Consider the following 16874-nt stretch of genomic DNA (forward strand, 5'->3'; position numbering starts at 1 on the left):
TAAAGAAGCAGGAAAGCACACCAAGAAGAAAAATCAATCAATAGAAAAAAAACCCAAGCAATACCAGGGTGAAAAGAATTAGCACACAAGGACTCTAAAACAACCATTACAAAATATATGTCTCGTATGTTCAAACAGGTATGTGATGTGGAAAGAAATGAAAGATATAAAAGAACATCCAAATGGAACTTATAGATGAAAAATATGGTATCTGGAATGAAGAATGTGTTGAATAAAACAGCAGATTAGACAGCAGAAGACAATATATATATAAATACATAGAAATATAAACTATACAAAATCAAACAGAGTGAAGGAAAGAGAATTTTTTAACTGAACAAAGAACCAGTGAGCTGGGAAAATATCAAGTTGTCAACAGACATATAATTGGAGTCACAAAAGGAGAGAAGCAGAGTGACAGAAAAAAATGTGAAGATGTAACTGTATTAAAATTTTCAAATCTGATGAAAATTAAAACTTCACAGATTGAAGAATCTCACAGACTCCAAGCAGAAGAAAACCACACCACAGCGTTATGGTTTAAATACTTTTTCCTATTTTTCTATATTATTTCTATTGTTTTTATGTTTTCTATTTCCTTGATTTCACTCATCTTTATTATTACCTTTTTTGTGTTTTAATTCCCTCTACTTTACTAGTTTCTGAATGTGAAAGCTGAGTCATTGATTTCATTTTATAACATGGGCATTTAGTCCTATAAATTTCACCTTGAGTAGTAATTTAATGCCATCCCACAAATGTTTCATTTTTCTATGAAGTTTTTATTTTGAAAGAATTACAGATTCATAAGAATTTGCTAAAATAGTAATCAAGATACAGAACGGTTCCATCACCATAAAGATCTACCGGACCCTTTATGGTCATATTCAAAACTCTCTGTCGTACTCTGTCTCTCCGCACGATGTTCTTAAGAATCATCCAACTTGTTGCATGTATTTATACTTCAATCTACTATTTTTTTCCCTGAATAGTAGTCTAAGATAGGGATGTGTTCTGTTTTCATTTTCATTCAGCTAAAAATAATCCTAATTTCCCTTTTGACTTTTCCTGTGAACCATGTATCATGTAGAAGTGTATTGTTTAGTTTCCAAATATTTGTAGATTTCTCAGAGACCTGTTAATCATTTCTTATTTAATTCCACCGTGGTCAGAGAATATACATACTTTGTATAACCTGAAAGCTTTTAAACTTATTGAGACTTGTTTTATGGCCCAGAAGAAGGTCTCTATTTGTCAATGTTCCCTGTGCACTTGAAAAGAATGTACGTTCTACTGTTGTTGGGTGGAGTGTTCTACTTAGTCTTATATTAATGTAGCAAGCGAGGGTTTAAAGTGGGTTTCTCCAGACTGGTGGTTGCCAAGGGGGAGGAGGTTGGGGTTAGCAGATATAAGCTTTTAGATATAGAACAGATAAACAACAAGGTCCTACTGTAGAGCACAGAGAACTATATTCCATATCCTATGATAAACCATAATGGAAAAGAATATATAACTTAATCACTTTGCTGTACAGCAGAAATTAACACAACATTTTAAGTCAACTATACTTCAATTAAAAAATGCTGATTAAAAAAAAGTGGGGGTTTCCCTGGTGGCGCAGTGGTTGAGAGTCCGCCTGCCGATGCAGGGGACACAGGTTCGTACCCCGGTCCGGGAAGATCCCACATGCTGCGGAGCGGCTGGGCCCGTGAGCCATGGCCACTGAGCCTGCGTGTCTGGAGTCTGTGCTCCTCAACAGGAGAGGCCACAACAGTGAGAGGCCCGCGTACCGCAAAAAAAAAAAAAATAAAGTGGGTTTCTCCTAAGCAGCATATAGCTGGGGTTTATTTTTTGATCCATGACTTGTTTAGATGTTTAGACCATTTATAACTAATGTGAGCACTGACATGCTTAGGGTTACATCAACTTGCTTATCTGTTAACATTTTATTTCCTTTTTGAGCACTTAGGTTTTTTTAAATTTCATTATATACATCTTTAACAACCTTCAAATGATGCTGAAGTCACATATACTATAAAAACTTACAATAGTATAGTTCCATTTCCCACACTCCTGGCCTTTGTGCTACTGTTGTCTCACACAGACACACACACACACGTATGTATGTGTTTTAAAGACCACAATACATTGATACTATTTTTGTGTTAACAATGAATTATATTTGAAAGAGTTAAATAATTAACAAAAACCCACATATATGCTTTAACCATTTTCAGTGTTCTTCATTCTCTTCCATCTAGTGTCAAAGGCTTTCCCCACCTTTCCTATAATGCCTTTATAAGTAGAGAAAAACAATTATATCCCCAATAAAACATTGGGAGGGGGTTCTATGGATCCCAGTCACCTTTCTATTGTGTATCAAAGCTATATTTCTGTTGAGTGATCCTTTGTTACCATTTAACAAAGAAAATTCAGTAAGCTTAGGGAGGAACTTCTCACAAACCCATGGATTATCTTGGAAGTTCAAAGTCTGACCTACCCCCAACAAAGCTAGTTAATGTCAGCAACTTAAAAAATACTGCTGCTGCCAAATTACCTGAAAGAAAAGGAGGAAACATTATTTTTGCCCTAAATAAAACGTTCCCAAGTAAGCCCTGTTTCTAATTTACAATTTGGGAAGCTCTGAAGCAGACTAAAGAAAAAGCATTGTCTACTCTGGATCACATTCAAAGCTGGTTGATATTTGTTAGTCTCGTCTAATGTTTATCTTTGTATTTGGCAAAGAAATACACTGAAATAAAAAGCCTATTTTAGAAAAGGTAACTATAGCATGCGTTTTTTTTTTTTCAGAAGGAAGAAAATATACCGTTAGCACAAAAATCACTAATCACCACTACTATAATCTTTTTATAAACGATTCCCAAGATTTCAACCCAGGCAAAACTTTTTTTTTTATATTAGATTCTTGACTTTTACCTTTACTGAGCTATATAGCAAGATTAGATTACCATCTGCATATCCACTTTGCACACATAAACTAGTCAATCTACTCAAACCATATGACGTTTTTTGCTTATTCTAAACAGCAGTTTCTTATGGCTTATCCTCCTAATGACAAAGGAGTGATTTCTATCTCCATAGTGAGGAGCTCTTGTAAGGAGCAGGCTACTATAAGTCAATTTATGATACACCCAAATTGCTCAATTTTGTATCATTCCATTCATTTAATATGGGTAGGAAGTGTGACTACAGTTAATGCAAAATTTGGAGTTTTAACTTACTTCACTAAATTTAGGTAAGAAGTCTTTAGCGTTCAGGCAGGTTTCCCTTTCCCTTACCACCAGTCACCCTTTTGCCACATATGCAGAACTTTGTTTACAACTAGTGGTGTATTTATTATGATTACAGGGCTGAAAGGGGAGTGGGGATTCCTTGCTAAACATCCTGCTCTCCTACTCTCCTCTCCCTGAGACAAAGTCTCTTTCGCATTTCCATTTACATCATTCTTTGTCCACTATTATTATAATTTCCGGAGTTTGAACAAGTCTGCTTCACTTGATCCACAGATCCAGATACAACCAAAGAAAATACTGACAACGTTTGTGAAGGTTGCATTACAGTTTTACTCCAAATGGTTATATTTGAAAATACCTTCAGTAATATATTTATCAACAGTTTGCAGGTTGGGAAGTAAGAAGTGATTTTCAATATGGTTGAATAAAACAAAAAACTTCCTGCCACCAGGTACAGTATACACGTCATCTTTTCAAATGGCTTCAGTAAGGGAAACCGGAGAGAAAGTCAAGCAAGAAGGTAATAAGAAAGTTTTCTTAATGAGGCTCTAACTTACAGAGGGCTCAACAGATGGGTAGGCAAAGGCATTCTCTCTAAACTGGCTCCAGCATTGCTTTCACCAATCATATTTCAGCTCTTACTCCTCTGATGCAGATGCCCATGTTTTGCATATTTAATTGCTTCAGTCATGAAATATACTATCTTGTTGAGGACTCTCAATCAAATAGCCTTTCTTTTTTTCTTTTTTTTTTTTTTTGCGGTACACGGGGCTCTCACTGCTGTGGCCTCTCCCATTGCGGAGCACAGGCTCTGGACGCGCAGGCTCAGCGGCCATGGCTCACGGGCCTAGCTGCTCTGCGGCATGTGGGATCTTCCCGGACCAGGGCACAAACCTGGGTCCCCTACATCGGCAGGCGGACTCTCAACCACTGCGCCACCAGGGAAGCCCCATATAGCCTTTCTTTATGTTGAAAACATGACTTTAAAAATCCAGGCTAAATCTGTGTCTCTACTGTCAATGTAAAGAAGCAATATAATAATTATTACAGAATTACCTGCCTCTTAGGTATTTTTTAACTTATTAAATTATATCTATACTAACATTTCACTAGATAAGAGGAAACATAATAATTATGTCAGTTAGATATATGACAGACATATTAAGTCTATCACTTAGATGACAGATCTGGCAACATCGTCAAAATCACATATTCAGAATAGGGATTCCATTGTTAAGTCCCTGAAGTCTATTATTTGAAGATACGCACTTCTGAGATAAGAAACAAAGGTTCAGAATGATGCTTAAATGTATAGATTATTTTAAAGTTTTTAAAGGACTTTAGCATCACTTCACTGACCATAGTAACACCTTCGTAAGAGCAAGTATCATTACTGATACTTTACATTTTCCAAGTTATTGAGAGGTGGTCTAGAACTGGAAACTAGGCCTTTTCATCCTTATCCCAATGCTAGTCCATCGGGAATTCAAAAGGTCTCACATAAAATGCATTATATTATGTATTTTATTTAGAAACCACAGAATCATCAGTGACTACCTTTCTTTCAAATTGTCTAATTCTGTTCTAGTCCGACTGTGCAACATCTCACAGGTTTGTCCTGTCTTCTCTGTAAACAGCCTTAACTAAAGCCCTCTCATCTTGCTCCAGGATCACTGTGACTCCACTCCCCCCACCACCCCCACCGAACCTCTTATTACAACACTGCCAGGGTGATCTTTCTAAGATGCAGTTCTGATGGTGCCGTTCCAATGCTTGAAAACAACTGATGGCTTGCTACTGCCTACAGTGGCGGTTCTTCAACCGTGCAAGTAGAGCTGCTAAAATAAAGTCATATCCATCAGCTTAATTCACTGGAACAAAAAAATTAAGGAATAGAGACAGTTGCTTTTTTATTATTTTTCCCCCCATATCTTTTTCTCACATATTTGGGACTTGCTACTGTTTGTCTACTGAGCAGACCTATCAAAATAACTAAACAAAGAAAACCAATATCAATTCTGAAAAAGTTACCTACACTTAATCCAACAATTAGTTATTTTCACCCCTATTGAGAAGTAGGGGGAAATGTTCTCGTGAACATTGATATTACATAAATGTCATGTATTTTCCAAGTCATATGATAGAGTTAAATATATGCTTAGATGACCTAGACCCTAACAACTTTTATGTACTCTGCTTCTTGGAACCAGAAAACCACTTACCTATTATCCCCCTGTGAAAGCTCATAATTCAATGAATAACCCTTCACTGATGCACCTGCCTCATTTCCTTTTATCTTTTAACACCTGTCTCCTGAATTAGATACTGAATTCATTGAGGACAGAAGCAACATACTATTCTCATTTAAACCACAAGTTCCTGACACATAGAAGTCACTCAATAAATACATGAAGAAGAAGAATCAGTGAGTTCTATTATACAAGAGAATGAGACTGCCAACTATTTGTTACAATTATAGAGTTTCGTAACTTTAGAGCAAAGTCAATATACTGTCTCTGTTTCCAGTATAACATATAACACGCTATAAACATAAAATAAAATTGTTTCACAAATATTTTACTTCATGCTGCATAATACAGCTAGGCAAGAAATGAAGTCTGATTCAACAAAACTCCATTAAAAACATGTCTGTTGATTTTTAGAAAGTTTCTTAAAAACATGCAGTACGCAGAGCCATCAAGTAAAATTAAGGATCCAGTGAATTCTACAAAACTGAATTATAATTGTAAAGAATTTTTAACTCTATGACCATAAACTGGATAATAAATATTAAATTATCTTTTCAGGCCTCACCTACAAAGAAGGCTGTTTCTAGTTCAATCTACATTTTTTCTCCTTAAGTAAAAAAAGAATCGAGATCAATCTCTACAAATGTTAGGGCTTAGGTATAGAAGTAAACAAACAAAATCCTGATGGAGCTGGAATCACTACTTCATTATTGCAAGTAAAATTCTACAAAGCAAAAAGCCTGCTGATACAATTTTCACAATGAAAAGTGCTTAACTTTTTTCATGTCAGAAACAAATTCCAATTTCATGAAACTTTATTATATCCTAGTATCCTCATTTTTTAAAAGAAATTTTGAGCCCACCAGATATCTCATGGCCAGGGAATGTGAACAGCTAGAGGCATACTTCATGTGTGCTAAAGCTTATGGTATACATTTGTATTAAATATCTTACTTGCCTCAGTCTGATTACTTATGGCCTCTGGCCTATGGACCAGTGGTAATATGCATGGTTGCATTAAAAGTCAGCATTTTAAAATGAAAGCTCAAAATACTCTATGGAAGGAAAAAAAATGAGAACTACTCACGGCCAGCAAGCAGAAACTGATAATACTGTACTGCATCTGCAGCGAGGAGCAGAGGGTGGTTTGCGTTAAATGGTGGTTGCAATTCATTCCATTGAGGAGTTCTAAGGAAACAGCAGAAGAATATTAATATTCAGGCTTAATAGATGGGATGTAAATCACCATCACTGTCACCACTTACAGACATTGATATAAACTCACACTATCTTTGTAATCATTAAAATGAACTTGTTGGAGTGCTGAAACCTGAAACACAAGGCCATCTGCTTAGAAAGAATAAAAGGTGGCAGTGAGTCATACAAATTACATACAGCCAATATTAGTTTAAAGCAGACGACCCTTCAATACGATAGACAAGACATTCAAAACACTGAACAGAGAGGAAGTGTGGAATTCAAATGTCACAACTAATTTTTACCTAATTTCTGACACTTGTTAGAGCTCTCTATTCTTAGAATATGTATACATTTTAAAATAAAATAAAAGCAGATAAAAATGGCTTAAAAAAACACAGTTAATGGTTGGCTTATTAAAGACCTAATTAGCATCTGAATGCCAAAATAAGCCACTTATTTCAATGATGGTGCAGTAATTTTAATTAGATCTGCCCATTCCTAAATAGCTTGATAAATAAGATATTGATCAGATCAATCCAGTGCAGTAAAGTACTAGTAAAGAATGGTAGAGCCTCCAAAAATCAATATAAGAATATTTTAAAATGTCATAAGAAGAGAGATCATTTTCATATCCATTTTTGTCTGTTTCCTTCCATACATGTCAGGACCAATTTTTTCTGTCTCTCCTATACTATTGTACACTATATTGAACGGATTTTATCCTAGATCTTATTTCTCCATCTTTATACTAGATTACAAAGGTTCTAATGATTATGTTCTTTTGAGAAGGACTCTAATTGTTAATAAACATTTTTATAGTGATAAGCCATTATATCTTGGGGAATCACTTTAAAGGAAACCTTCCAATCTATATATATTAGTTTCCATTCCCCATAATGGCTATCTCAATGTACTTTCTACTTGCAGTGAGCATGAGACTGGAAATAGGGGAAGCACTAAAGCTCTTTATGTGGGATAGGAAAAAAAAAACAAGTCCTAGAAAAGGTAACTCAAAGATGTGAGGAGAAAGAAGTTCAAAGGGAGGTCTTCTCCAAGGCATATACCAAAGACAACTGAATACATAGGACCACACAAAAATTTGTACATGAATATTCTCAGGAGCATAATTCATGACAACTAAACTGTGGAAATGCCCATCAACTGATGAATGGATAAACAAAATGTGGTATATCCATGCAATGGAATATTATTTGGCCATAAAAAAGGAATGAAGTTCTGCTACATGCTGCAACATGGATGGACCTTAAAAACATTATACTAAGTAAAGGAAATCAGATGCAACAGGTCACATTTTGCATGATTCCAATTATATGAGATGTCCAGAGTAGGCAAATCCAGAGACAGGAGATAAACTGGTGGTTGCCTAGGGCTGAAGGGTTGAAGAAAAATGGGGGCAGGGAGGGGATGACTGCTAATGGGTACGGGATTTCTTTGGGGGGTGATGAAAATTGATTGTGGTGATGGATGCACGACCTAGTGAAAATTCACTTTAAGTGGGTGAATTGTATTATATGTATTACATGTAAATTATATCTCAATTAGAAAAGGAATGGATTATAAAAAAACACAATAGGGATAAATCAAAATAATTTTGCTGGGAGAAAAAAGACAAAAAGACTATGCACTCTGATTCCATTTATATAAAATTCTAGAAATTATAAACTGATCTATAGTGACAGAGAACAGACCAGTGGTTGCCTGGGGCTCAGTGGGTGAAGTAGGGATAAAGGGGGGCAGGTGAGAGATTAGAAAGAGGCATAAGAAAACATTTGAGGTGATGGATATATATATAATGTTACTTATGGGGATGATTTCACAGCTGTATACATACGTCGTCAAACCTTACCAAATTGTACACTTTTAATATTTTATATCTCAACAAAGCTGTTAAAAAACCCCCAAAAAACAAAAAAACAAAAAGAGATACTACCTAACCAGAGTCCAGCTGGCTCGGGGAGATGTCATCATTTCCAGTGGGGTGTCATCGCTGATCTTGGGTGCAGTGCTAAGCGGTCGTGGCTCCATCATGTGCTCCACTAAGTTCCCGTAGCAGCTAATAATGTAGAGGGATTCAACTACAACTTGTTTGGACTGATCTACAAAACAGGAAAACAGATCCTGGATATGTGATATTGGCATAAAAGGAGCACAGCATCATTTTTACAAGTTATTGGCCCTTCAGTCCGTTCCTGAGGTTGCTGAGAGAAAATAAGAAGGCAGGAACTTTTTCACATGGTGCCTGCTCCTTGCCTAAAAATTGTCTCTTATAAGTAGACGCTAACGAATATGAAAAGTTCTATGCTATCAAAATATTTTTAAATTTAAGCAATTTATTTCAAGAACGACATAAATATACTCAAAATTCTAGTATGCTCAAACAATATTATAGTCTTTTGTATTTGCCTGAAGTGTAGTAATTTGTCCCACATTACGAAAAATGAATGGTATCAGGTGGGACAGGGAAGGATTGACAGAAAAGGAACCCTGTATGGACTAAGATTTAGTTACACTGGATGCACCAACTCAACTGCAGGAGAGACCCTTTGCCTAAATCAGCCTAACTTCTCATCTACTCTCTCTCAGAAAACTTCCTCCTTTAAACTTCTGGATTAAAACAAACAGACAAATGAAAAACACACACATGTCCTCCTCCCCCAAATCCTTGTCCTTCTTTCCTCTCAATCCTCTTCCTTCTTTCCTCCCACGGCAAATGAAGACTAGTCATACTTTGAGGTCAGGTGCTGAATATGGATCTAATCAAATGACTTTATAAGAAGTACACATGTCCTCACTACCAAACCAGGTTTAGTCCTCTATCTTGGGTTTTACAGTAAACCTAGGAGCATATAAAATCCCTCATGAATGCTGGGTGGGTTACCTTATCTCTATGCCAGAGGACTGGATTACAGCTGCTTTGAGAAAATGGCTAATGACCAGTAGTGGGACATAAAGGGGTAGCAAGTTAAAAGGGTAATTAGAACAGAAGCGAGAAGCATTTGAAATCGAGCTTCACAGAGGGTTTTAACTAGTAACAAAAAGTCATTTCGATAGCATCATTAAAGCTGAGGAGGTAACAAAAAAATAAAGATGGGATAAGAAAATGGAAGGCTTGCATACTTTACTGTATCCTCTCCCACTTAGGTAAAGAGCCTGCTGTGCCTGGGATCCTATTTCCAAGGAAAGGGCCACTGAAAGGCGATAACAAGGGAAAGGGCTGACGTCTGACTGCCAGTATTAAGCGTAAGGGAGAGCCATTTTGCCAAGAACAATACAGCCTGTGGAACCTGTCAGAAAAGTGCCTCACTAACAACTCAGTTTCTGACCTACTTTAATAGTATCACAATAATAAGAGGAAATTTTTAACACTCAAAATTAAACACTTGGTCCACGAATGCAGGCACTCTTTTCTAAACAGAAACAATGAGGAATCACATACTAAAAGAGTAATTATATAAGTTGACTCTGGTGGTCAAAGGAGAGATTTAAAAAAAAACAACAACAACACTATATAAATTCAAAGGGACAACGGTCACCATAAAAGATGATTCTTATTTCTGAGTGGGAGCCTGTTTTTATCTTTTAATTTATAACATGGCAGAGCTGTTGTAGATTATTTTTTAAGGACAGATTTAGCATTAGAAAACCTGGGTTCAAACTCTGATACCATAACCTACTAACTAGTGATCTTAGCTAAATTATTTAAACTTACTGATCTCAAATTCTTCATCTCTAAAATAGGGATAACAACGTTTTTCCTCTCCACACTTTATAGACAATGGCATGAAATTAGTTTGAGAAAAATGTAAAAGTTACATATAATGGTATGGAATTGACAGCACTGAGAACACCTGTATATTGTCACCAGCAAAACAAAATAAAAACACTCAGTGGCCAATTTATTCCACATTTACAGTGAGAGGATAGCCTGTCTTCTTGAGACTTGAATAGTTGAGGAGAGACATGCTAACTGAGTGGGAAAATTTTTTTCTATTTTTGGGCTCAAGATTATTCAAAGAGAACTGCTCTGAATTTTCCTCAAGAAACAAAAATTACAAATGGCAAGTTTAACTTCAATAAAAATACGTACCTTTTTCTCTTTTCAGACCTGCATTATTTGCAAACCACGATCGGGATGTCCCAAACGTCGCAGCCACGCAAAATTCTCCGCCCATTGATTTGCTGGGTGAAATTTGTGGAGGTGGTTTAACTTTGCTTAAAAAATAAAATGATAGTAAAAAAAGAAAAATTACCATGATAAAATCATGGTCCTTGATAAAATGACATATTTCCCTTAAAATTTGCCCCTAAGTATTCAAACGTTCCCACGTGGACATGCATTTTGCCGTAAGTATAACTGGTGGTTGTGAGACTGTGATCTGCAGTAAAAGTAAAACTAGTTCAAAGCTCCAGAGTATTATCGGAATAGCAACTTAGACCAAGAAAAATTAGCTTCTTTTTGAAGAATGTGCTGGCAAAATCCAAGTCAACCCATTTGAGATAGATAACATTTCCCTGGATATTTCAAAGTGGAACAGTAGAACCAGCAAAAACATCTCACGATAATAGAATAGTTTATCAGTTCACTTCAATATGTAAAATGTGGGACTGACAATACAGTTGAATGGAGACAGCATGTATGAAAACACGAGATGATACAGAATGGAATCCTGACAATGCTCTCAGACATATATGTATGGTTAGACAATGCCTGGTGAGTAGACCTAAAGATCTAGGGCGATTACAGTCACTGATCTTCCTATTTCTTGTTTATTTTTTCTTTGTGGATTTGTGAAGATGATAGGTCAATTTTTATTCTGCTTCTCCTATGTTTGAAGACACATTAAGTAACTCCTGCTACTTCACATAATTACCATAAAAAAGTACTTGCTGTCCTCTTTGTTTTCCCCAAATCAGCTTTCAGCTTCTAATACCATTGACTTCTGATATCAACCTTTCATCTTCTTGCAAATCCTGTATCTCTCTTCTCTCCCAATTTGTCAAAGACTGCCCCAAAGTTCTTTAGCAATTTTGTCAGGCACCTTAGAGAAATGGTGTATTATTGTCTCTGACTCGTAGACCAGGAAATAGCCCCACTGTACACTGGTCGAGATCACAGCCCAGTCGGAGCACAAGAATAATGTTTCGCCGCTGCTAGTCAGTCTCCAATGTCAAATAACATTATTTCTACCTTCGTTTGCTCACTATCCTTTATCTCTTTATCTTTTAATGAAGTACGGTTAGACAGAGAAAGACTGGGTTTTGGAGTCAGGTGGAAACACAAATCCGAATCCCAGTGCTGCCACTTTTTTATCTGTGTGAATTTTGATTAGGTTATTTAACCTCTCAGTGCTCAGACAACTAATATATAAAATATATAAAACAGAAAGACAGCAATGCCTACCTCTTAGGGTTATTTTACGGTTTACAGCATTTTATTTGTTCTCAAAGTGTGGTCCCTGGCTAGTAGCACTGAGAACCTCTTAGACATGCAAATATTCATCAGGCCACACCTCGCTCTGGAGGTGGGGCATGACAATCTGTGTTTTTAATAGCCCTCCAGGAGATTCTGGCACACGTTCAGGTTTACGAACCACTGTATTAGGTAACGTGTAGAAAGCGCTGTGAATTCCCATATCACAGAACTCAACGCTATCTCCTGTATAGCACACAGCCTTCAACTAATTTTCAAAAAATCAGACTTCACTTCGGCAATCTCATTTTCCAGGTGTTATGACACCTGAAATAGTCTCTCACATATTTTATTTCCTGAGCCTTCTGTTTTGATGTCTTCCTTGTAGGGAAAGCAAAAAGTCTGGATCAGAAACCACTCTGCTTGGTCTCTCTGCCTTTGACCAAATTCATGTAATGCACATTGCCGTATATGCAAAGGCCTCGTCTTTCCATCATTAACATTTCTTAAACACAACAAGTTATTACCCATAAAAATCACATCCATGCCTAAATCACCAACACTAGTCACAGTCAGACTTCCACTGATAGGGAATAAAATGACAGTTTTTTTATTTTTAAGTTTCTGTAAGAAAATGCATCTGTTTCTACCAACAATTTCACGTTTTCCTTGCTGCATTTGCCACAGCTGCAATAACCTTTGCAAAACCAACAGAAGAGAAGACTCCCCTCCACCTACACCTGAACAAACAAGCACCTTCCCTTGGTTTCTGGGTAACCGGCACCAGAATTGTTCTTTCTGGTTATGATGCTCTCTGTTGTACTACCTTAGAATGTAAATTTTGCTTCAAAGCCTTTATTTCCATCACTGAAATGCTGTAAGTTCCTGTAACTAGCATCTTTTAACTTCCATTGGTCAGTTTTTGGAGGCTGGAAGGCAGAGGAGAGAGGAAAAAAACATTCCAAAATTTTTTGAAAGGTGTTTCAACTGTGTGACTATGTTTTTACTAGAATCACCATCAAGCAACAATGATCCCACAAAATGTACGAGTTCAAAGTTCTTTGCAAATTAATGAATGCTATTTTTGTTTTTGTTTTTAAATCATGTGGTAAAAGCAACAAGACAGAAAACAAGTAGCATGCCACTTCTTAAGAGAGTCTATGGTGCATCTACGGAATGCATCCTAAATAGATTTTAAAAGTTGCTACTGGGCCACTTAGCTACCTTTGTAATATAATAATCAATTTAGTCTTTAGCCAAGCAAATATATATATTTTGTATGTTTATTAGCTTACAGTCTAATCAGTTAATGTCAAAAGCTAAAGTCTTTTAGGCTTCTTTAATGTTATACATAACTCAGCTTCTGAACACACAACTAAAAAGCACCAACACAGTATCAATTTACATAAACTCATTATCTCCTGCAGAGAATAAGTATCTTAGGTTAAAAGTATTCTTAAAATTATGAAAAAATGTTCATTTTTATTCTTATACTTCATTATTTCTTCTTGTTCTTCTGATAGGGCCTTCATAAATCACATTAGTACAAGTTTGTGTTTAATAAGTAGTTAAAAGGTTTTTATCCCTGAAAATAACTTGCTACCTCCTGCATGACACAGTGCTGTGTATTGGGTATCTAGCATATTTGGTGAACATATTCATAACAAGTTATTTCTATCATCAACCTACCTTTGGAATGACTGTGGTATTTAAGCAAAATAGAAATTTAAAATATGTGCTATGTGTACAAGATTTTCAGAAAAATAAAAAGGAGAAATAATCTAAAGAAAAGATTATTATTATTAAAGTATTTTCTATACAAAATACCCAAAGGGAGAAAATTTAACATTGATTCAATTTGCCCTTTATCCTAAAATTTTAAAAGACCAAGACCAGGAATGTTGGGTGGAAGCAGAACTGAACTTTTTCCACAATGACCCAGAATATTTCTATTGCAAAATCACCTTTTGTCGGCAGAAAGATAAAACATTGAAAAATGATACATACGTGAAAGGAACAAAAGAGAAAAGTGCTAGCCTTGCAAATCATGCTCACTTATAGACTGGTGACCCAACCATTTTAGGAAAGCATTCCAGTACTAGCCTTTTTTTCTTTCTTCCTCTCAATATCTCCCTTTATCCTCTGAAAGAGACAATAAATCCTATTACAAGACATTTGCAAGTATAAACGAATACCTCTGGGTGTTTATTAATTTATTAAATTAATAATTGATATAAAAAATAAAAATTTTCAATGTATATGGGGGTCCAGAAATTCAATTGTGTTGTGGTTATAAATGAGTACAAAACATACTGATAGTGCTGGTGGACTCCTTTCCACTGAGAACTCCTGCTCTTTACCCTCCTGAGCCATACATAACCCCATGTTCAAAAATTAAAAGAAAAATTTGCCTTAACTTGTGAGCAAAACATAAAGAACTATGGAATGAATTCAACCTTCACCACATCAGAAAACATCACATTTACTAAACTTGAGACAAGAGACAACATAATCAAAAGTAAAATTAATGTAGGATGAAAAAAACAACAGCAAATAAGGTGCTGAATTAAAACTCAGGAGTTTAACATTTTGTCATTTCTTCTGGGAGACCTAACCATCTAACCATAGAATGAGAATCATTTTTAATGCCATCAGATGTTCTACGGACATTAACATGATGACATCTTTAAAAATATTTACGAAGACTATTGAAGTTACCCATTGGCTTTTTCTGTATTATATAATTCAGTCAGAGAAACATATTGAATTTCTCTTGCCTGTTTTCTTTTCCTCCACACTCTACTGCAAACAGAAAAGAAAAAAAAAAAAAAAGCAAAACTCTAATGATATCGGCTTTAAAATTATAGCAAAATTATGTCTATCTGGATAATTTTACTATGTTCTATAAAATAGGATACAAGTGGTGAATCTGTGGATGGCATGAAAAGCAACAATGAGGTCCAGTGCCTTGTTTAGGACACAAGCATGGAAAAGAGCTAAACTGAGATAGAAGCACCGTTTTCTTTCCTTCTCTAAAACATAAGGGTACAGTCAATATTTCAGTTTAAATCTTAGACACAATATTGATGTAAGAATTACAAGTGGTATTACGTCTTTGTGTTAAGGAAGAAAAACTTTTCTTTATGCTCCTCACTATGACTGGGCTTTCAAAAGGAATTCAGCAGTTTTCTCTCATTCTCAACTGTGTATTCTAAAATAAAAACTAAGAGGGAAAATGAAAGTATTTATTTTTAAAAAAGATATTGATAATATATCTAAAATTATTCTATCACAAATTATTCTTAAAGATATGAGATTTCTGTAAACCTGCCAGATAAGATTCTCCTCTCCATATAAGTCTTTGCTTCTAAAAAGGAAATTATATTATTTTTTTCAATATTCTCAGAATAACAAGATTAATTTAAATTAGCTATTTATAAACAGATTGAAGACTCGGTGCTAATTAAAACTTTAAACATAATTTGACATCTAAGTTTTAACTCTTCTTTAAAATTAACCTTATACACTACAAAGATATATTCAAATGGACTACCTCTTGTCTACACTGTTGTGCATATATTTTTTCTTTTGCTAAGAAAATCAAAAATAGCAATAGTTTAAACATGATACTACATGCCAACTAGGAGCTCGATAAAAACTTGTTACTTATTTGTAATATTGAAAGCAAAATTCATTTTTAAAATTTCACAATGGCTATTTCTCTTAAAATTTCTGCATTAAAAACTGTATCATGTGTGTGATTCTTACATCATTTTATGCCATTATTTAAATTCATAAATCTTAGAGAATACATAATCTCCAGAATGTAGAAAATGGCTAAAGTGTCGAAGATGGTCTGCATAGTTAACTTTCCAACAAGCTTATTTGGTTGGCAAAGGAAAAGATATTATTATAAACTGACTCATCTGAAACTGCCTGAATTTAAATAATTAAAACAGTTTATCAAAGAATGAAGAATTAGTAGAAACTGTGATCAAACAAAAGTAAAATCTTAGCTAAATATAAATGTTTCAAATGAAAATTTATAAAAAAAATTTGTATGAAACTTACATAACATTGTAAGAGGAACTATAAAATTTGCATATTCTTCCAAAATACAAATATTATCCTATATTGGAAGTCCTATAACCTGATGAAATAAATGACTTTATTTAGCATAATGTTTTATTTCAAAACAGTAAATAAAAACATTCTCAGGTTGAATGCTAAATAGCATGAAAAAATAGTAAAAACTCTTAAAACAAAGAAGCTCTTATAAACAACATGGAAGAAGTTGTCAAATTTATATTCATTTTGCTGCCTTAATTTGAGGTTTCATTAAGATCTTAATGGGAAAAACATGCACCACCAGTAAAGGAACGTATTTTAAAGGAGGCTCTTTTAGGCTAGTATAAGTGACTAAAAACGAGTTTCTTGTGAGCTAACGATGGCATCAAACAAACCACAAAGCAGTCTTCTAAAAGACAAGCAATGATTTAAAAGTCTACTATATTTCATATATCCCTTTCTTTAATCTGGCTCTTTTAATCTTGTTTCAACCTCAAATCATTTCTGGTTGACAAGTACTTTTGCTTAAATTTGAGGAGCACATAAGCTGTTGAAGGCATGGGCTTTTCTTATTTCACATACAATGTTCGTCATTCTATCTTTACTTCTACGCTAAAACTTCAATCTTTATTAACATACTAAAACTTTTTTCTTTGTACTTAGAATGAGAAA

General features: G+C 35.0%; 1 protein-coding gene across 11 annotated transcripts in view; it reads right to left on the bottom strand.

The window, feature by feature from the left end:
* BCAS3 (BCAS3 microtubule associated cell migration factor) overlaps window positions 1–16874 on the bottom strand; it is a 572946-nt gene that overhangs the window by 307333 nt on the left and 248739 nt on the right. For all 11 annotated transcript variants that reach the window (XM_067716301.1, XM_067716302.1, XM_067716299.1 and 8 more), the window contains 3 exons: window positions 10812–10936; window positions 8655–8820; window positions 6591–6691 (listed from right to left, as the gene is read on the bottom strand). In XM_067716301.1, coding sequence (XP_067572402.1) covers window positions 6591–6691; window positions 8655–8820; window positions 10812–10936 — 392 coding nt within the window. The remainder of the gene's footprint in view (window positions 1–6590; window positions 6692–8654; window positions 8821–10811; window positions 10937–16874) is intronic.

Source organism: Pseudorca crassidens, chromosome 19 (assembly GCF_039906515.1).
Source record: "Pseudorca crassidens isolate mPseCra1 chromosome 19, mPseCra1.hap1, whole genome shotgun sequence".
Classification (NCBI taxonomy): Eukaryota; Metazoa; Chordata; class Mammalia; order Artiodactyla; family Delphinidae; genus Pseudorca; species Pseudorca crassidens.